Source organism: Silurus aristotelis (genome assembly GCF_946808225.1).
Source record: "Silurus aristotelis genome assembly, chromosome: 8".
NCBI classification, from domain to species: Eukaryota; Metazoa; Chordata; class Actinopteri; order Siluriformes; family Siluridae; genus Silurus; species Silurus aristotelis.
The window spans coordinates 28703108-28725607 of record NC_139581.1 but is presented as its reverse complement, the minus strand read 5'-3'; the positions used below and the strand labels follow the sequence as shown (position 1 = coordinate 28725607).

Here is a 22500-nt window from a genome sequence, read left to right as displayed (position 1 = left end):
TGAGGTAGAGGACGAGGCGCTCGCAGTCGCGTGGCCGATACACGCGGTGTGTGTTGGAGCTGATGCACACACACATTTGAGCGAGTTTCTGCAGGACGTGCGTTGATGTGGTCTGAGCGCTGCAGTGGACCACTGCCACCTGAGTCGAACGGAGCCTGGAAAAAGCGTAACGCAACAACATCCTGCGCACACACACACACACACACACACACACACACACACACACACACACACAGTATGTAGCATGTTTATGCCATAAACTTGTATCTCTGAGATCTAAAAATGCAGGGTGAATATGTAAAGAAGTGTGTGTAGAAGTGTGTGTGTGTGTGTGTGTGTGTGTGTGTGTGTGTGTGTGTGTGTGTTTTATACCCCTTGCCACATCCCTCTGGCCCAACCATCAGGAACGGTTGCAAATGTCCAGCTTGGAGCCAGTGTGTGAAGTTGTGCAGCGCATGTTGTGTATGTGGAGTGTGTATGACGGGGAGCGTGTGCGCACTCCCGAAATCCTCCACACACACTCCGTCGCTACACTGCACCTCGTACGCACACACGCGCCCAGAATCACAGCTGAAGCTCAGATCTAGAGGGTTCCGTGGATCAGGAGGGCTCTCGCCTGCCCAGCTTAGAACCTACACACAGACACACAAATGGCTATTTCACTGTGCATGTACACACGCTCTGGAACTGAAACCCCGAATGCCCACGTCTACGCTCCAACCTGCTTGGCGAACTCCTGCCGTGATTTCAGGTGCAGGTTTCCTCCGAGGCCGCGGATCAACCCAACTATAAACTCGGCCCGCTCGCTCACACCCCTCAGGTGGGACAAACCATTCAAGACAGCGCCAACCAGACTTGTCTCGACTACACACTCACCCTAGAGAGAGAAAAACAGACAAAGGGATACATTCAGGGAACAGGTTTAGAGTCTCACAGAGAATACAGATTAACATGGCAGAGGTAGAGCTGCATCTTCCTGTAAAAACAGGTTTTATTTCATCTTTTTTTGCAAAGAGGCCATAAATTAGAGGTCAGAATTTTTTTTTTTTCATTTATTCGCATTGTATTGTATCGAGATGCACATCACTAGTACATAGGTGTAGGTGTGTGTGTGTGTGTGTGTGTGTGTATATACCTGTGTGAACACCCAGTTGAGGGCTCGCTGGAAGTAATCATTAATCCAAATCTCCAGATTGTCCCTGTTTTCCGCCTCCTCTCTCCTTAACCATGCTTTCAGCAGAGCGCTCACATCAGTGTCCTCATCACTGTCTCACACACACACACACACACACACACACACACTTATACACTATTATACACGATTCCACACATTACACAATGCTCCTCTGCATACCTAAGGAAGATGATGCCCATGCGGGAGATGGTGGCAGGGGAAGCACAGCTCAGGTCATGGGTCTCGAACAGGAAGTTGACGTTCGGGCCGAACTGAATGCGCTCTCCGCTCGGCATCGTCAGCAGCCGGTTGTCGTCCAGAACCGAGTTCAACGACTCCACCCACTCCGGGTCGATATCGCCGTCGCACACGATCCACGAGCTCACCTCTGTGGAGAGGCCGAGAGGATGAAGAGCAAAAAAGAGACAAAGACATGGAGAGAAGATCGTGTATACTGGGGGTTACCTTGAGGTTCCCGGATGACGTGCCTGGAGGCAGCGGTGATGACGCCGTCGCTCCACTCGCGCGTGTCCATGTCCATGTGTCCCAGCAGCTGCTGCCGGCTCAGCGCTTTGGGGTTGACCGTGTGGTGCTGCACAGTGAGGCCGAGACGCTTTAGTGCGGCGCGTAGCAAACGCCACACGGTCGATTTCCCACAGCCGCTCGGACCCACCATGACCACGCCCATCCTCTGCTTCATCTGTTCATACAGCTCCAGGGCTTTCCTCACCTATACAAACACGTTTTACACCACGTACACAAGCATTAAACAATTTTAATCAGTTATTCCATTTGTGTGTGTGTGTGTGTGTGTGTGTGTGTGTGTGTGTGTGTGTGTGTGTGTGTGTGTGTACCTGACTAGGTATGATCTCAAGCTTCGCTTCTTCGTAAGCGCCGTGCAGGGCGACCCGCAGCTCTTCGTACTGCACTTCGTTGAAGTCCACCGCAGGAAAGACGTCTCCGAGCAGGCTGTCGAACCGAGCGCCGTCCGAGAACGTCAGCTTCGAGAGTGTGTTCAACCTCAGAGCCTGCACCACTAACACACTCTCGCTCACTGCGCGAAGGTAAAAGACATCTGTACTACATAATAATCACATCTGCTAGGGGTGTAACGACACACGTATTCGTACCGAACCATTTCTGTACAGGGCTTTCGGGTCCGTTTTTTGTTGTTGTTGTTATTATTTTTATTAAACTTGAAAACATACACAACAACGGCAGGGATATCTAAAAAAAGAAAGAAAAAAAAAATAAAAAAAAAGAAAGAAAGAAACCCTCTAGATATCTTTAGAAAATGTTATCCTTTATGTAAAACACACACACACACACACACACTTATATACACATCTGTATTACCCAAATGGGGTCGAATAAATGTAAACTATTTAATTTTGTTTTTCCATTAATATCATTTTATTTGATCAATTTTTGGCAATTTAAGCGATTACTTAATATAATTAATATAAATAAAAAGTGTATTGAATTAATTCGATTTATTCTATTTTATTTGTAAATATTTTATTTTTTACATAATATTATAAAACATTATTTTACCCAAGTTGCCGTTTGATTTTATTTTTTATTTTTTTTATGTAAAATGTTGATGTTCACAAATGTTAATAATAAATTGCGGTAATAAAAAAATAATAATAATAAAATAAAAATAACAAGCAATTTCGCATTTCTATCCCCTGACTGTCATATAATTCGAATACCTTGTGTATGTTGTTTCCTTTGTAGCTGCAATAAATTCCCACAGCCTTTCAGCACCGTCTTCAGAGCCCGCAACCCCCAGTCGTAGTGCTGCTGAGGGGTCAGCAACTCCCTACACAAGTACACAGTGGATAAAGTCGAAATGCATCCGATCAGGATGCGAAATACAAGGAGACGAAAGATTTTCATTAGATCAGCTTTCCATCGGAATCATTGGATGCTGATGGAACACTTTGAACCCATCTGAAGAAAATGGGGACCACAGTGATAAGAGGAAGACAGAAAACCAGAGGTAAGGAAAAGAGGAAAAGGTGTAAAGAGACCTAAAGGAGCATTAAAGGTGCTGCAGTAAGTACAGGCCACGTCCTGTATGAGCTTCGTCGTAGGTGTCTAGACTGCAGCATATTGACAGTTAGGATGTGATTGGTCTGATGAGGCAAAATTAGAAGCTTTTTGAAGCTGTTGCTTTAACCAATCAGACTGCAATTTCCTGATTCTGAGGGAAATGCAGGGAAAGAAAAATGCACAGGGTTCATTATTTTAGGTGAATATCGTTTCTTCTGCTAAAGATGATGTATGCCGGAGGTGCAGCTGTGGTTCCAGGGAAAGGAGACGTGTTGAATTGTGTTTATTGGGTTTCTTGCTTTAGTGATGACATTCATTCTCGCTGTATGTGATTCCTGTGATGCAGCTCTCTGTTCTACTGCATTTCTCTACAATATTAATGCTTTTATAGCCGTGGCGTCATAATGATGGTATTAGGTGGACTGATTCAGGCAGGACACCACTAACTGTGTCGTCAGGACACCACTAACTGTGTCTGTGTGTGTGTGTGTGTGTGTGTGTGTGTGTGTGTGTGTGTGTGTGTGTGTGAGTGTTTTCACCTGGCCAGGTTGAACACCGCGGTGAGTTTGCGTGCCAGCTCCTTCCCCTGTTTAAAGCCCTCTGAGAAAAGGATGACCTCAGCGATGAGCTCGTTATCAGGGGTCGTCATGGCAACCGGACGAAAAAGTTGCTTCAGGTTGTCCGGAAGCTTCTGCCTGCCGCCGTAACCTTTCCCCGCAGGGTTCAGAGTGATGAAAACGCCCGAGTTTGGGTCCAGCTCCACCTAATAGGTTAAACAAAAAAGTCAACTACTAGAGAAAAAAAAAGCGAATGTGTGTTTGTGTGTGTGTGTGTGTGTACACGTATATACACACCTCTTTGCCCAGGAGGTGACAGGAGTCTCGGTGCTGTCTCAGAGAGTCCTGAATCGCCTGGATCTGCATGGAGACTGCAGACAGCACCGCTTCCTCCAGACGATTAAACTCATCGAAGCAGCCCCAAGCGCCGCACTTTATCAACCCCACGAAAATACGACCCATAGACTTCACATCAATGCCCTACACACACACACACACACACACACACACACACACACACACACACACACACACATTTTTTTCTCCAAAACAGCTTTAATTAAACCAAGTTTGGTATTATTTTAAATTATATAACAGCAGACTGTGAACATGTGATCGTTTCTATGGTAACACCTTGAACAGGGACTCTCTATATGAATATATTGATTCAAACATCTGTAATTATTTATAGGATGAACTTTTTTTTTGGAAGGAGTCTCCAGTGTCGGAGGTGAAGACGTAGACATGAACAGGATGGTCACATGATCAAGAGTCTCCTTATTTCCAAGAAGAAGAAAAAAGAAAAAGAATAATTTGTCTTGTCGAACATTAAATGTCAGCAGAGTTCTTTTGCTTCAATTACATTGCTGTGTATTCCTAAAGAGTGTGTGTGTGTGTGTGTGTGTGTGTGTGTGTAGTAGGGATAGTAAGATTCACTGATCCTCATAAAAGTTAACGATCTTCTTCTTTTGGCTGCTCCCATTAGGGGTCGCCAAAGCGGATCATTCGTCTCTGAACTACTCTGTCCTCTACATCTGCCTCTTTAAAACCAATAATAAAAGTGAACGATGTGATGCATCAATCTGTAAAAGTGTGCATTGGATAGAAGTTGGCATTCGGAACGCGATGAGTCACTTTTATCACGTTTGCATCGCTTTATTTATAAATCATTATTAGTAGATCCGCTCTAGTTTTATTATTTAGAAAGTGACCATTCATTTGTGAGCAATATTTGACATGTATATACGACGCTACAGACCAAGACGCTTCCTGAGAGTCACAGAATACAGAAGGCAGAGGCAGAGCTGTAACCTCCAGACAGAACACGAAATAAACGTCTATTCTAAAAAAAAATCAATTTTTCTTCACTATTTATTTATTTATTTGGACTTTTTACTGTCAGTTTTAACATTTTTTACACAAATATCTGTACTTTCTACTTCTTCCATTTTCAAAACAGACTCGAATCTATTTGGCGACATCATCAATATTTTTTCTCGCCATTTTCAGCCCATTGAACTGTTTCTTGCCTTTTTCAGTCCCCTGGTGTATCATTTCCTGTCTCTCACACACCACAGACGTAGACTAGTTTATGAAGCTCACGGTGAGCAGGTAGAAGGCGAAAAGAAGTCTGGGGTTAACGTGGATGAGACAGAGGGGGTTAGTGATGGAAACATGACTGAGAACAGACACATTCCTGATCACCTCATCATCATCTTTACTCTGCTTGTGTTCTACATGGTGGATGTTCAGACTGGACACATTCATTAGGTAACACAATTTAAACTTTTTTATAATAATATATTAATATGATGTGAGGTTCAGTTACCAGCGTGACACTAACTGGGTGAAGGATGTGTGGACTTTTACCACCTCTGTGTATCAGCAGCTGTTTCATATTTATCTTTAATGTATCGAGATGCGAATCGCATCGGCCTCAGTTATGGAGATGCACATCCCAAATGTGTAGAGTGTGTGTGTGTGTGTGTGTGTGTGTGTGTGTGTGTGTGTGTGTGTGTGTGTATGGAATGAGAGTACCTCATCGCAGTTGAACACCAGAACCTGCCTGCCCAGCAGTCCTCCCAGCGCTTTAACTGACTCGGTTTTGCCGGTTCCGGCCGGTCCGTACGGGTTCCCTCCCAAACCCATCCTCATGGCCTGAGTCAGCGTGAGGTAGCACTTATCCGTCAGAGGAGTGTGCACGAGCTTAGGGGCGTTACCCTGAAGTATAATTCATTCATCTCTTCAGTAAAAGAGAAACCACTGCATCCGATTAAATTGTGATTAATCCCAAGTGAATTTTTCGTAATCAGCCAAAAAAAAAGGGGAGGAGACGAATATTTATTATAAATACCTGGTACTCATAGGTGTAGTCGAACCCCGCGTCCACCATGTGTGCGGTGCAGCGCTGATCAGCGTTCAGATAAAAACGCAGCTGTTTGGTCCATGCCCAGTCATCCGCACTGCGAACCTGAACCTCCAGCAGCTCCCGGACCACCGACAGGTTGTGGATCACATCCAGGATCAGAGCTTTCAGCTTTAACTGTAACACAGTGGACTCTGCGGGGATACGAACAGGACAGCATAGAGGAGGCGGTTCAAACCACACACGCACACACACACACACACACACACACACACACACACACACACACACACACACCTGCAGACTCGGTGCGGGCGTTTGTGTCGGTGTAGTGCTCCAGTTTAGCTGTGAGCTCGAGCTCCAGTTGGTGCAGGTTCTGCTCACGGATCGCACTTTCTACATCCTCTGTGAACTGGATCTGTTCAGCCAGGCACAGGATCTGTCCTCACACACACACACACACACACACACACACACACACACACACACACACACACACACACACACAATCTTCACTATATTTCCTTGTCATTGCACCAATAGCCTGCTGCACTGTATAAGCAAAAGTATGGGACACCTGACTGAGCAGTTTACCTGTGAGGGGAAGCGATTGGGGTCGACTCCACCCCCTTTCACTGCTTTCAAACATTCGCACAGCAGCCGTTTCAAGGTTTCCTTCATTTCGGCGGACAACGCGCTGAGCCAGACCTAACACACACACACACACACACACACACACACACACACACACACACACACACACACACACACAGACATTTTGTTGCATTATCCCATTATTGTAATTGTCTATACACCATTTAGAAAGATGTTCCCTTGAACCCTTTTGATAAGCACTTGGATATATATATATACACCGTATTTTCCGGACTATACACCGCTACTTTTTTCCCACGCTTTGAACCCCGCGGCTTAAACAATGAAGTGGCTAATTTATGGATTTTTCCCAGGTTTTTTCCAGTTTTACAAGCTTTAAGCCAAAAAACTGAGCTCCATAACATTAGACAAATGAAATTGCAGAAAAGGTTCAAGGTGAACCAATGAAACTGTTTATATTAAATCAGATGCGCTCCCACTGAATCGGGCCGCACCACATCATAAATATGGATGATGTTCCTCTGACGTTTGACCTGCCGCTCACTCGGACTGTCTACAGGAAATGCGAATCATTCGTCACGCTGAAAACAACCGGGCATGAAAACACACTTCACCTGTGTTCTGAACTGCACGGCATCGGGAGATTCACCGATGGTGATTTTTAAACGCACGACGATGCCAAAAGATAAACTCCCGAGAGAAATTGTTGTGAAAGGAAGGAGGAAGACAGTGAACAATGACTTTCCTGGTAGGCTACTGTTTAGATACAAGCTGTGTTACAGACACTGTCTTTCATTAAAGCCTGTGTAAAGTTCATTAGTTTCAGTATAGACAGGTGCGGCTTATTTATGTTCAATATAAAAATCTTTGTAAAATTCAGTGGGTGCAGCTTATATTTGGGTGCATTTAATAGTCCGGAAATTACGGTATATGTGTGTGTGTGTGTGTGTGTGTGTGTGTGTGTGTGTGTGTGTGTGTGTGTGTGTGTGTGTCGGACCTCCACGTCGTTAGAGATGGCAATTGTGTTACTCAGATGGACCGTTTCTCCTTCGAGGGACCTCATGGCCGTGATTCTGCTGCCGCTCGAGTCAAAGTCCACACTGTGGATTCCTGAACACACACATTCCAAAGAAATCATGAAACACAGGTAAACGTGTGTGTGTGCGTGTGCGTGTGCGTGTGTGTGTGTGTGTGTACACGTTACCTGTGAACAGCTTCTTCAGGTGTGTCTGGATGACGCTGGGATTCGTCGCTTGGCCCAGGATCTCCAGCAGGTCGTCGTCGCCGATGAAATAGAAACGTGGAAACGCCGAGCGTTTCTCCTTCACAGGGTCACAGAGGACATAGAGGTCAGAAAACCATATTCCTAACGAGGTCTCTCAGGGATGATTAAATGAAGAATCGTTTTAATGTTTAAAGAAGCCGATAAGCTCTACATAAGCTTATAGCTCAGTGTGTGTGTGTGTGTGTGTGTGTGTGTGTGTGTGTGTGTGTGTGTGTGTGTGTGTGCTATCCAGCACCTCGAGGAAGTCGTTAAGGGATTTCTGACAGCGCTGTAGCTGATCCTGCAGGGTGTTCAGAGAGTTCCTCATTCCTGGCCTCGTGGTCAGAGACGTCACTCTGTTGTCTCCCTGAACATCAGACATTATAGCCCTTAAGGTGCGCACACACACACACACACACACACACAAACATACATACAACAGTACTTAAAATACTGTAAAACAATACAATACAGATGTTGTCTCTTGGTCTGTCTGTCTGTCTACACATCTATTTTAAAATTGATAGAAATAACGGTTAATAAAGGGTTCTCGTCCTCAAAGAACATTTCAAGACCATTAGTTCTATACTGGATCTTTAAGATTTACATTTAAAATAAAAAAGACACACTGGTATACATTATATGGACAAAAGTTTGTGGACACCTGACCCTAAAATTTTTTTTTATTATTTATTTATTTTTTTTTTTTTTAACATCCCAGTCCACATTTTGCTCTTAGAATGAACTCCACTCTTGTGTCAAGATGTTCCACTAGATTGTGTTCTATTTGGTTTTGATTTTGTTTGTTGAGATTGATGCTCATTCAGCCACAAGGGTGTTAGTAAAGTCATGCTGGACCAGATCTCACAGTTCAATTGAACGGAAAAGGTCAGACTGTGTGTCACCAAGTTTGTGGAAACAGTTTGGTAAACAACCACACAAGGCTGGAGTCCCAATACTGCTGACACACACACACACACACACACACACACACACACACACACACACACACACACACACACACACACACACACACACACACACACAGGACCCCTGACCTGAAGTCCTGGTCCACTCTCTGAAAGCGGCTCTGCTCCCTCGGTAACGCGCCGCGCCCGAATATGGGCTCGAGGTAGAGCCACTTCCTCTGGATGCTGTTGAGGCTTTGCAGGAAGTCGTCGAGGTCGGAGAGACGCGACTCCCACAGCGAGACCTTGTCGTGGAAGCGCTGGTAATATGGAGAGTCCTTCAGAGACTGCAGCAGGCAACGGTTATCTCCAACCTTCACACAGGAACACACCAACAGGTTATAAACTATCAGGAGATCAATACGGCTCATTCCTTCATCTCTCTTTCTCCCTCTGCCTCACTTTCTCTCTAGTTTTCCATCTTACTCTCCATCTCTCTCTTTCTCCCTCTGCCTCACTTTCTCTCTATTTCTCTATCTCACTCTCCAATCTCTCTCTTTCTCCTTCTGCCTATCTCTGCCTCACTTTCTATCTCTTCCTCTCTCTTCCTTGCTCAGTCTCTCTAAACCCTCCTTCTCTAATTTTCCCTTTCTCTATTTCTCTGTCTCTTTTTTCCATCTCCCTCTCTTCCCCCCCTCTCTCCATCCCTCTATCTTTGTCTCTCTTTCGTTCTCCCTCACTTCTTCTCTCTGTCTCTTTCTCCCTCTTTATTTCTCCATCCCTCTTTCGTAACTTTTTTTTTTACTTTCGGTGTCTCTTCCTCCCTCTCTCTCTCCCTCACATTTTTTCCTCTCTCTCTATCGCTATCTCTCTATTTCTCCCTCTCTCCCTCTTTCCATAGCTCTCTTTCTCTCACCTGGTTCATGACGTCTCTCCACTCGCGAATGAGGCTCACGTGTGCGCCGGTGCTGTTCGTGTGTTCGGTGAGAGAGAAACTCGCTCCAGCAGCCCACAGTTCCACCTCACGCAGAGCCTCCCGGATACTTACCTCTGCATGAGCACGACTGTTCAGGTCCTGCACACACACACACACACACACACACACACACACACACACACACACACACACACACACACACACGCATGAATAAACAGAACAGGTTCGCTACTATACTGCATGTGTAGTCAAGTCTAAGTGTGTGTATTTATATTATATATACAGTGTATACATACCTTTAGCTCTAGGACTTTATCTATGATGGTTTGTGAGACACTCAGCAGGTCTTTGAACAGGAGTTTCTCCAGCATGGTTCCTCTGGGGAGACCAAGAAGTCTGAAGAGGTCCAGCCAATGATCTTGGGAGAGGTGATCACCTTTCACATACTTCAGCACAGGAATTAGAGCCTACACACACACACACACACACACACACACACACACACACACACACACACACACACACACACACACTGCTTTAGGTCCCTGTAAAGCCACTAGTTTCATTTCAGGCATTTTTTTGGAAAATCTCCAGACCTTGTACTTGTCCACTTCTTTCTGCAGCATCACTGTCATGGTGTTGTGTTCCTCCTGCTTCCTCAGGCGTTCGTGCCACATGAACACCAACTCCTCAAACTCCTGTGTCCTGCTCCTGTAAGGAAAAGAGTGGATCACATTGTTCCTTCACTTGAACTAGGAGATCCAAACCTGTTCCAGCATGCTTTCCATGGACTAGGTGAAAGATCTGCTGCTATAGAGCTCTGACCTTAACAAGATGAAATGGAACAGCACCCAAATCCTCCTTACCTCACCTTCATCAGTACCTGGCTTTACTAACACTCTTATAGCAGAATACAAGCTCACAAATCTCCACAAAATCTCAGCAAAAAAAGCTAGTGGAACATCTTCTCAGACGCATGGAGCTCAATATAAGAGCAAACAAGGACTACATGTGGAATGGGATGTTAACAAAAAAAAAGCACATACCAATCTTCTGGTCAGGTGTCCACAAACTTTTGTCCATAAATTGCATCTTCTCTATCTGCTGAGACAGAACCTACATAACATTGCCCAAAGCCCTAATCTTTTCCATCTGCTGGAACTAAGCTAGAACCTACACACAATATAAAAGTATCATTATGGCCCTGTTCTTCTCCATCTGCTGTAATTAAGCCAGAACCAACACACAACATAAATTAAACATTTCATTAATGTTGCAGAATGTTTAAAAAAAACAAAACGATTCTTCTCTTCTGACTGCTGGAACTGAGGCAGAACCTACACACAACATCAATGCGAAATTCAAGCCCTGTTCTTCTCCATCTGCCAGACCTGAATCAGACCCTACGCACAACATTAACCAAGTCCTGATATCCTCCATCTTCTGGAGCTGAGGCAGAACCTACACACCATAGCATTTGCCCATTAAGGGTATCTAGCTAGGAGATTCAAACGTTCATCTAAATTGAATCCAAAGGTGGTGGAATGATCTCAATTGTCATCTGCTTACACGCAAGAGGCCTCACTTTTCCGGATTTCATACCATTTTTAGAAACCTACTTATTTGCTAAGGGTTACTGAGGACGGTCCTCACAAAGACATTAAGACAGATGTGTGTGTGTGTGTGTGTGCGCGCACCTGAAGCTGATCCAGTCCTGCTGCGCACTGGTGTTGAGTGTGTTTTGAAACTCCTCGTACAGGCTCCACATTTCTGAACACCGCTGCAGGTCGTGCAGTGTGTCCAATGCAAGAGACGTGTCAGGAACATCCAAACCAAAGTGCTCACAATCCTCCCTACACACACACACACACACACACACACACACACACACACACACACACACACACACACACACACACAGGTATGAACAATTTTGTCCAGTATTTTAATATGAAAATAAAAAAATGTGGTAGTGATAGTGTGTGTGTGTGTGTGTGTGTGTGTGTGTGTGTGTGTGTGTGTGTGTGTGTGTCGTGTACAAAAGCTTTGTGCGTGTGTTCTCGAGCTCGTTGAACTCCTCCCTCTTCTCCCTCACTCGCTCCACGCAGCGCTGCAAAACGTCAGGGTCACATGACTCGGTGACATCATCGGAGGGGCGGAGCTGATCCCAACGAGAACGGAACTTCTGCAGCTCCTGGAAGTATACGCTGACCCGACCCGTCACGCTGCTCCTCATCAACTCCACCTGACACGGAGACAAGATCATCATCGACGTCGTCATCGTTGTCATCATCATCAGCGTAATGAAGATGAAGAGGAGAGTGCGTGTACCTGTTCTCTGATCATCAGCTGGTGACTCTCCATCATCAGCTCGAATTTGTCCCACTTAGCTCTGAGGGAGCTGATCGAGTCGACGCCCCCTCCTGCAACCGAGCGAAGAAGCCTGTTCTTCTCCTCTATCTGCTGGAACTGAGGCAGAACCTACACACAACATCAAAGCATCATTACAGCACTGATCTCCTCTATCTGCAGGAACTGAGGCAGAACCTACACACAACATCAACTGAACCCTGATCTTCTCTATCTGCTGGAACTGAGGCAGAACCTACACACAACATCAACTGATCCCTGATCTCTTCCATCTGCTGGAACTGAGGCAGAACCTACACACAACATCAACTGATCCCTGATCATCTCCATCTGCTGGACCTGAGGCAGAACCTACACACATCAACTGATCCCTGATCTCCTCCATCTGCTGGAACTGAGGCAGAACCTACACACAACATCAACTGATCCCTGATCTCCTCTATCTGCTGGAACTGAGGCAGAACCTACACACAACATCAACTGATCCCTGATCTCCTCTATCTGCTGGAACTAATCCAGAACCTGCACACAACATTAAAAAAAACATTTCAGTAACGTTACAGAAAAAAACAGTTCTCCTCTTCTGACTGCTGGACCTAGGGCAGAACTTATACACACCACTGACCAAGCCTTGATCTGCTCCACCTGCTAAAAACTAAGCAAAAACCTACATACAGCATTAACCTGATCCCCTCAATCTGCTGCAAATTAACCAGAATTTGAGCTTTGGCCTACATCATCTGCTGAAACTAAACCTTCACCTGCTTTTATGTGTGCGAATTTAATTCCTACAGCCTGAAGATTTAAACATATCCTCCACAATGTAGAGGGGAGGCTTTGGACTGAGGATACTTGAGGATCCTTCTTGAGAAGACTGTTAAAAAAAAAAAACGTAAATAATTGTAAAAGAACCTCAGGTTTCTGTGCCTGGAGTTGACTGTGCTTCGAGTTGGCTTCTCCGATCTCCTCTATGCTCTGTGGTCTTGTAGATAATGTAGTCATCCCACTGCTGACAAATGAGTCCACAGTCTGTATATGACCTAAACACACACACACACACACACACACACACACACACACACACACTTGAACTCTCTATCAATATAAATTCGTCTCTATCCTCTAATCGGTTTTCTGTATTCGTCCAGCAGGTGGAAGCAGTGCATCATAAATGTTCCACATTATGTTCTTCCTTTAAGGAACAGAAAAAAACCACTAGTTCCACCCAATGCTAAACTCTGCACGTTACCCTGGATGGATTTCCTCAGAGCTGTCAGCATGGTTTCAAACAGTTTCTGGATCAAATCCTCAATCGTGGCCTTCACTGGCTCACAGTTCACAGTGAAGCAGTCTACCTTCTCGACGCTGCGTACACACACACACACACACACACACACACACACACACACACACACACACAGAGTACAAAAAAATGACCAAAAACTTTATTATTTTATTGAAATGGTAGAACATTTGTGTTTCTGAAGACTGAAGGTTCACCTGGGAAGACGGTCCACCTCTTTCCCTTTCGCTTTGAGGGCTCGGAAGTTTCGTTCCCAGTCCTGTACCGTGTGAAGGTATTTCTCCACCAGGACCTCCATATCTACCTGTCCCAGCACGACCCATTCCTATACACACACACACACACACACACACACACACACACACACACACACACACACACACACACACACACACTTGTAAATGTCCTTGTAAGTGTATCTGAGACTAAATCGTTTTCTTCTCCTCTGTCAGAAATATTTTTCAGCAGTTGAAACAGAGGCAGATTGCGAGCTCTGACCGTCCAATCAAAAGACCTGAAAAGGCAGATGTTATTGGACACCTGCTAGAGGGCCCCTGGTGTCTTCAACTCGAAATCTGGTTAAGGCAACAGATTCAAGTGACATGGATTTGAAGCTACAGATGCTAAGATGATAAGAACTAAACACATATTCATGGGGAAAAATGTATTGTAAGTCAGTGATTCAGCAGAGAAGGTTTTTTTTGATGGCCCACCATTGTGTGTTGTGACCTGAGGGGTCTTCTGAACAAAATAAAGCTGGCTTTCAGGCAAAAGCAGTAATAAAATGTTACTTTTCTTCGTATCTTTCATCTATAATGTAAATAAGAGGTTGAATAAATTTTTTCTGGCCAATGGCAATATTTAGAAATCAGTTATATGATGGATGATTTTTATTGGCCGATTCCATTATTAATGATATATTATATAAGTAATATATTTACAGTTCTTGCTTTTCCAGTTTCCCTGTTTGGATGCTGAATACAGACTACTGCCCCCTGGTGATATGGGAGAATTATATAAGCACAGAATGTACAGGGACGGGTTGGTGCGTCTGATGCGCCTGCCTAATAATCAGACTAATTTACAGAACAATCGGCCGATTAATCGGTCGGAATCACTTTTCATTCTCTGTGCTGTTGTAATAAATGCAAATTTTTCTATCTAGCTAGCAAGCTACATTCCCCCAGGAATTTCTAACCTGATTTCGAATCAGGATCCGCAGGCCAAAGTGTTATAATTGTACAATAAACGCGTGTCCCACCCAGTCTTTTATCATGGCACCATTTTGTCTTTCTTGATGACGAAATTGAAATAGCATTATAGTGTATCGTGGTGTGAACGTGTGGTTTTTGACACGTATTCGATTAAGAAACGGATGCTGGAAGAGCATATTAATCTTATATGACTTGCGTGTTCGGTTCATCAGAGCAGAGAGAGAAGTGGGAGTGTGTGTGATTACGCGCGTGTGCGTTTTTTTAGGTATGGAAAGTGAAAAAAATATTTAAGTGTCCAACTGCAAGACCGAAACCAAGAGTCAGAGCTCCTTTTGAAGATCAGAAAGAGGAAGCGAAAGGGATGGAGCGCAAAAACATGTACGCGCGGCAGACTGCGCTGACTTTTCTCTCACACTCACACTCACACACACACACCTACACAAGTGGGACTCTATTGCAAAAAGGCATGCAGATACAGTCATATAGGGTGACACTGGTGTAGCCCCTTAATTTAATACATAGTTGTGAAAGACCCAGAACTGAACACCTACATATTAAAGAGTCTCTATATAGAAAGATCTGTAGAGTGAAGGAGCAGTAAGAATTCAGAAGTTCAACACCTCTAGAACCCCTAGATGGGATCATCCCACTCAGGGACAATGTATTTTACAGTGTAATGGCACCAGATGCTATTTTTGAAGCATTTATATTTTCTAGTTATATTTTATAGTTGGAGGCACACAATTATATAAGATGTCTTTAGAGGTCAGTTAACTTGAGCTAGGAGACCAAAACCCGTTCCAGCATGACAATGCGCATGTGCACAAAACCAGCTCAATGAAGATCTTGATCCTCAACCCTTTTGACCAACCTCACCTCCGTCAGTACCTGACTTTCCTAACACCCTTATGGATGAATGAAATCTCACACACATCTCCATAAAATCGCCACAAACACTAGTGGAGCAGTTAATGCTCCAGGACGACAAAGCTATGTGCACAAAGCTACCCCATGAAGATATGCTTTCCATGGGTTTCAAGTGGGTGGAAGATATTCTTGCTATAGAGCTCTGACCTCAACCCTATTGAACAGGATGAACTGAAACATCATCCCAGGCCTCCTCAGCTCACTTACATCAGTACCTAAAACCCTTGTGGATGAATGGAATCTCACACAAATCTAAAAATTTCCAAAAAATCTAGGGGAACATCTTCCCAGAAGAGTGGAGCTCATTATAAGAGCAAATGTGGAATGGAATGTTTAAAAAGAAGCACCTGATGGCCAGATGTCCACATACTTTTGTTGAAATAGTGTATAAAGTGTCCAAAAAAACCTTTTATGTGTGTGTGTGTGTGTGTGCGTGCGTGCGTGCGTGCGTGCGTGCGTGTGTGTGTGTGCTCACCCTGAACCTGTCTTGTACTTGCTGCAGCCTGCTGAATAGTTGCTCGGCGTTACCGTAGATGGTGATGAAGGCTCGGGAGTTGTTCGCAATCATGGTGGTGAATATAAGCTCCGCCCCCTTGTCACTCTCGTGCACGCCTCGGAACTGATTGGGGATGCCAATGAAGCGCTTCAGCTCTCTGTAATACCTCACTCGCAGCTCCTCACACACGGGCCGGAACTGCACACGGCCCTGTCTGGGAGTTCACACACACACACACACACACACACACACACACACACACAGTCCACATTCTAGTGCAACACATTCCTGCACACGCTCACATATACACCATGCAACAAACCCTTATATACGAATCGCACAATAACCCAAACCCGTACTTAAAGACGAGGTCGATGTGTATTTCCGGAAGGTTCTTGTTGAGCGATTCCAGTCCGCACTGGTACTGGAACTCCAGGGCTTTATAAAGCTGATGGTTCCAGTGCTGCCTCCATGCATACATATCGCTCGCTCGGACACCCTGCAAGACACACACACACACACACACACACACACACACATTAAACACTGCTAAACGTATCTAAAAGACTAAACCGAAGATTGTGCTGTGTGACTCCGCCCACTCCACCATCCCATGGTTTATGCTCCTGCTAAATAATTATACATATATATTTATATATATTATATTTATAAATTATTTTATGAATGTATGTTTATTTATTATACCTGAGCCTCGATGGTGGCGAATCCAGCCCTGAGCTCCAGCAGCCCTTCCTTCCAGCGCTGCTGGTGCCGCAGGAGATCAACCCCCATCAGCGTCACCACCTACACACACACACACACACACACACACACACACACACAACAATCAGCACACGTACGCCCAACAAACCTGCCCTTGTTAATCGGGAAGCGTGTGATCATAGGCTATTAGTTAATATAATTCCACCTTGTCAGTGAAGTCGGTGTGCCACTTGCGGAGCTTCCGGTTCTGGGCCGAGAGCCTCTCGGCAGCACTCTGGAGCTTGTTAATGTAGACCTCCAACTCTTTCGGATTGTCCCACGTTACCTGCAAGGCTTTTCCTCCTCCCTCTCGAAGGTTCGCACAAGAACCCTGCGGCAAATCGGTTCCAGCGTTAGCAAGAAATGATCGATTTACAAGGCGTGGCTTCAACTCAATTCAACTCAACTCAAGATTTATTGTTGAGTGTATCTTTACTTTTACTCGAGTGCATGGTTTGTGTACTTTGTCCCCCACTGGCCTCGACTGGCATGTACTATTATTATTATTAGAAGTAGTAATTTTAGTAGTAATGGTCTCACCTTAATAACCTGCTCAAAGGCCAAAGCGTAATTCAGCATCATAGGTTTCTGGGATGGAATCATCTGTTGGTCTATGGTGTTGTAGAAATGAGCCACCTGTTTCACACACACACAGAACAATATTCTAAAATGTCCATCACTTTTCTGAAGAAAGAAAAAAAATTAAAAACCCCACCACCATGAGCTGAGATGATGAGATGGATGATGAAGACGTGTCCGTGTACCTGTTTGAGCACTAGGGCCTGCCTGTGGAACTTCTCGGCGATGCCGGCTGCCTGTTGGATCTTGACTGGAACGGTGAAGCCGAGTGCAGAGAGCTGTCTCACCTCCTTCACTAAACTCACCAAACGCTCAGAGTACTGAACCCTCAGCTTTCCATCTGCGTGGTCCAGCTCCATCACACGGCTGCTGGCCTGCAAACTGAATTCATGTAGACACACAAACACACAAAATCACACACAACGATTTTGGCCCACAGATAAATTTTGTTTCCAGCATATTAATTCAACTTTAAATTGAAAATATACTAAAATATAGAGCTGCAAAATATTCGGGAGTTTTCAAGACTGGAAATTTTCCATGGGAATTACCGGGAATTTATGGAAATAAACTAGGAATTTACAAAAGCGCAGGTTAGCGTAAAAAAAAAAATATGTATAGGATATTTTTGGTTACAACAAAAACTGTGCGTAAGCAACAAAACTACAGTTACAATTAAATCAAAGTAAAAAAAAATATATAATTTTTAAAAATCTTTATTAGTTTGCATTGCATGTCAGCTTATGATCAAAATAAAAGTTTATTTTTATGTTTGTATATGATACAGTTTATATAAATCTCCCCCAAATTTCTAATGAATTCCCATAAATTTCTGGTACGTTTCCGACTTGAAAAAATTCCTCAGATGAAGTTCCAAAGGAAAGTTTTTGCTCCTTTGCAAACTTACTAAAACAACAACAAAAAAAAATGTTTGAGGGCTTGTTTTTATATTATGATATCAACTTTTATTTTCAAAAAAAATGTTTTATAATTTTTTTAATGTTCCTTTCAGTTAAGGTGATAGATTTAGGTATAAGCAGTAATTAGTTAGTAACAATTGTGTCAATGAAGAGGTTTTTACAGGACTAGCAAAAAAAGTGCGTGTGTGTGTGTGTGTGTGTGTGTGTGTGTGTGTGTGTGTGTGTGGGCGCACCTAATTCCAGATTTGGGATCCGATAACCCAGAGATTAAGTCTCTTGTCCAGTCGTCAAACTGCTCCTGCTCGTACGCCCTCAGCTGCTCAAGAACCTCGTCACAGAACTGCACGAAGGCACGAAAGCCTGCCAGGTCTGATAACAGAGCCTCCGCCATCTTTAAAGAGTCTTCCACCTGAACACACGTGATAGACTCGTTATTTAAATGTGCACAAAGAATTATAAATAGACGATTCAAAGGACTAATGAATGCTTTGTTGAATTTATCCCGTGTGTGTGTGTGTGTGAGTGTGAGTGTTTTACCTTCATTAGCAGCTGTCTGACCCAGACTATGTTGTTAACAACCTCAGGAAGGTTCCTGCCCGCCAAAGGTCCGGATTTCTCTCCTGGAATACCGTGGCATCGGGCGTCGAAATCAGCATGCAGTCCTGCAACCATAATGAGGGCATGTCTTATTATAAATACAGTGGTTTAACCTCACGTTTTGACTATAATTCATAATAATCATTAGTTTTAAAATAATTTAAAAAATAATCAATTGGTGACACTCCAGATTCTGCCCCAACAGGATATGAATCAGTTTTGAACCCTGCCATGTTGACGTGTAAAACCCTGAATGTTCTTGCGCAGTATCTGATCGATATTTTGTTCCATTATGAGCCACTTTGTTCAAAAGGTACAGGCCATTTGTTGGTACCTCAAATAATGAAGACTACAGAATGATTTAATATGTTTATTATATTATATATTTTTTATTAAACCTATCCCGATAGGTTGAATAGGAGAAGTTTAATAAGACCGTATTATTTTTCCTCAACAATCCAGTCACCATCAAACCCAGCCATTAGGGGGGCACAAGCCAGTGTACTCTTAGTGCCGGTCCCAAGCCCGGGTAAATGGGGAGGGTTGCGTTAGGAAGGGCATCCAGCGTAAAACATGTGCCAAATCAAATATGCGGATCACAAATGAGAATTTCATACCGGATCGGTCGAGGCCCGGGTTAACAACGACCGCCACAGGTATTGTTAGCCGACAGGGTACCGGTGGAAATTGGGCTACTGTTGGCCGAAGGAGGAGAAGGAGAGGAGGAAGGCGTCTACAGAGACGGCAGGAAAAGGAGCAGTGTAGGAGAGTAGAGGTTCGGGTTGGTACTTTAAATGTTGGTACTATGACGGGTAAAGGGAGAGAGATAGCTGATATGATGGAGAGGAGAAAGGTAGATGTGTTGTGTGTTCAGGAGACCAAGTGGAAAGGGAGTAAGGCCAGGAACATTGGAGGTGGGTTTAAACTGTTTTATCATGGTGTGGATGGGAAGAGAAATGGTGTAGGGGTGATTCTGAAGGAAGCGTACAGTAAGAGTGTAGTGGAGGTGAAGAGAGTTTCTGATAGGGTGATGATCGTGAAGGTGGAAGTTGAAGGGATGATGATAAATGTCATCAGTGCCTATGCTCCACAAGTTGGCTGTGAGATGGAGGAGAAAGAAAGATTCTGGAGTGAATTAGATGAAGTGGTAGATGGTGTACCTAGGAAAGAACGATTGGTGATTGGGGCAGACTTTAATGGGCATGTAGGTGAAGGGAACAGAGGTGATGAGGAGGTGATGGGTAGGTATGGTTTTAAGGAGAGGAATGTGGAAGGGCAGATGGTGGTAGATTTTGCTAAAAGGATGGAAATGGCAGTGGTGAACACGTATTTTAAGAAGAAGGAGGATCATAGGGTGACGTATAAGAGTGGAGGAAGGTGCACACAGGTGGATTATCTTCTGTGTAGGAGATGCAACCTGAAGGAGATTGGAGACTGTAAGGTGTTGGCGGGGGACAGTGTAGCTAGACAGCATCGGATGGTGGTCTGTAGGATGGTTTTGGAGGCGAAGAAGAAGAGGAGGAAAGTAAGGTTTGAAAGAAGAATAAGATGGTGGAAACTGAAGGAGGAAGAGTGTAGTGTGAGGTTCAGGGAAGAGGTCAGACAGGGGCTCGGTGGTGGTGAAGAGGTGCCGGATGATTGGGCAACTACTGCAGGAGTGATGAGGGAGGCAGCTAGAAAAGTACTTGGTGTGACATCTGGAAATAGAAAGCAAGACAAGGAGACGTGGTGGTGGAATGAGGAAGTGCAGGAGAGCATTAGGGGGAAGAGGTTGGCAAAACAGAAGTGGGATAGACAGAGTGATGAGAAAAGTAGGCAGGAGTACAAGGAGATGCGGCAGCAGGTTAAAAGGGATGTGGCGAAAGCCAAGGAAAAGGCATATGAGGAACTGTATAAGAGGTTGGACACTAAGGAAGGAGAAAAGGATTTATACCGATTGGCCAAGCAGAGGGACCGAGCTGGGAAGGATGTACTGCAAGTTAGAGCAATAAAGGATGGAGAGGGAAATGTGTTGACTAGTGAGGAGAGTGTGTTGAGAAGATGGAGGGAGTATTTTGAGCAGCTGATGAATGAGGAAAATCAGAGAGAGAGAAGGTTGGAGGATGTGGAGTTAGTGAAGCAGGATGTAGATAGGATTAGTAAGGAGGAAGTGAGAGCAGCGATTAAGAGGATGAAGAATGGAAAGTCGGTTGGACCAGATGACATACCGGTAGAAGCGTGGAGATGTTTAGGAGAGATGGCAGTGGAGTTTTTAACCAGATTGTTTAACAGGATTCTGGAAGGGGAGAGGATGCCTGAGGAATGGAGAAGGAGTGTGCTGGTACCGATCTTTAAGCATAAGGGAGATGTGCAGACCTGCAGTAACTACAGGGGAATTAAGTTGATCAGTCACACCATGAAGTTATGGGAAAGAGTAGTGGAAGCCAGGTTGAGAGAAGAGGTGACCATCTGTGAGCAACAGTATGGTTTCATGCCGAGGAAGAGCACCACAGATGCCTTATTTGCTTTAAGGATGTTGATGGAGAAGTATAGAGAAGGACAGAAGGAGCTGCATTGTGTATTTGTGGATTTAGAGAAAGCGTACGACAGGGTGCCGAGAGAGGAGTTGTGGTATTGTATGAGGAAGTCAGGTGTGTCAGAGAAGTATGTGAGGGTGGTGCAGGACATGTATGAGGACAGTGTGACGGCAGTAAAGTGTGCAGTAGGTACGACAGACTGGTTCAGGGTGAAGGTTGGACTGCATCAAGGATCGGCCCTGAGCCCTTTCCTGTTTGCAGTGGTGATGGACAGGTTGACGGACGAGGTCAGACAGGAGTCTCCCTGGACTATGATGTTTGCAGATGATATTGTGATTTGTGGTGAGAGTAGAGAGCAGGTTGAGAAGAGCCTGGAGAGGTGGAGATATGCGCTGGAGAGAAGGGGAATGAAAGTCAGTAGGAGTAAGACAGAGTACATGTGTGTGAATGAGAGGGAGGGCAGTGGAGTGATGCGGTTGCAGGGAGAAGAGGTGGAGAAGGTGAAGGAGTTCAGGTACCTGGGGTCAACAGTGCAAAGTAATGGAGAGTGTGTTAGGGAAGTAAAGAAAAGAGTGCAGGCAGGGTGGAGTGGGTGGAGAAGAGTGACAGGAGTGATTTGTGATAGAAGAGTATCTGCAAGAATGAAAGGGAAAGTTTATAGGACTGTGGTGAGACCTGCGATGTTGTATGGATTAGAGACAGTGGCATTGAGTAAAAGACAGGAGGTGGAGCTGGAGGTAGCAGAGCTGAAGATGTTGAGGTTTTCGTTGGGAGTGACGAGGATGGACAAGATTAGAAATGAGTTTATTAGAGGGACAGCACATGTAGGATGTTTTGGTGACAAGGTGAGGGAGGCGAGATTGAGATGGTTTGGACATGTGCAGAGAAGGGACATGAATTATATTGGTAGAAAAATGCTGAAGATGGAGCCACCAGGT

At 44.6% G+C, this 22500-nt stretch overlaps 1 protein-coding gene across 8 annotated transcripts in view; it reads right to left on the bottom strand.

The window, feature by feature from the left end:
- The window catches only part of dync2h1 (dynein cytoplasmic 2 heavy chain 1), a 62666-nt gene that overhangs the window by 32801 nt on the left and 7365 nt on the right, over positions 1–22500 (bottom strand). For all 8 annotated transcript variants that reach the window (XM_083548980.1, XM_083548978.1, XM_083548977.1 and 5 more), the window contains exons 11-45: positions 18987–19111; positions 18683–18858; positions 17715–17910; positions 17491–17586; positions 17117–17281; positions 16894–16992; positions 16548–16687; positions 16168–16402; positions 13749–13876; positions 13498–13613; positions 13161–13288; positions 12210–12359; positions 11918–12123; positions 11576–11731; positions 10475–10589; positions 10175–10345; positions 9858–10016; positions 9092–9315; positions 8290–8422; positions 7974–8091; positions 7767–7879; positions 6749–6862; positions 6452–6593; positions 6143–6348; positions 5827–6009; positions 4087–4269; positions 3772–3995; positions 2890–2999; positions 2029–2228; positions 1640–1904; positions 1355–1562; positions 1136–1265; positions 722–877; positions 373–632; positions 1–182 (exon numbers count right to left, since the gene is read on the bottom strand). The exon at positions 1–182 is cut by the window's left edge and continues 65 nt beyond it. In XM_083548980.1, coding sequence (XP_083405106.1) covers positions 1–182; positions 373–632; positions 722–877; positions 1136–1265; positions 1355–1562; positions 1640–1904; positions 2029–2228; positions 2890–2999; positions 3772–3995; positions 4087–4269; positions 5827–6009; positions 6143–6348; positions 6452–6593; positions 6749–6862; positions 7767–7879; positions 7974–8091; positions 8290–8422; positions 9092–9315; positions 9858–10016; positions 10175–10345; positions 10475–10589; positions 11576–11731; positions 11918–12123; positions 12210–12359; positions 13161–13288; positions 13498–13613; positions 13749–13876; positions 16168–16402; positions 16548–16687; positions 16894–16992; positions 17117–17281; positions 17491–17586; positions 17715–17910; positions 18683–18858; positions 18987–19111 — 5712 coding nt within the window. The remainder of the gene's footprint in view (positions 183–372; positions 633–721; positions 878–1135; positions 1266–1354; positions 1563–1639; positions 1905–2028; positions 2229–2889; positions 3000–3771; positions 3996–4086; positions 4270–5826; positions 6010–6142; positions 6349–6451; positions 6594–6748; positions 6863–7766; positions 7880–7973; positions 8092–8289; positions 8423–9091; positions 9316–9857; positions 10017–10174; positions 10346–10474; positions 10590–11575; positions 11732–11917; positions 12124–12209; positions 12360–13160; positions 13289–13497; positions 13614–13748; positions 13877–16167; positions 16403–16547; positions 16688–16893; positions 16993–17116; positions 17282–17490; positions 17587–17714; positions 17911–18682; positions 18859–18986; positions 19112–22500) is intronic.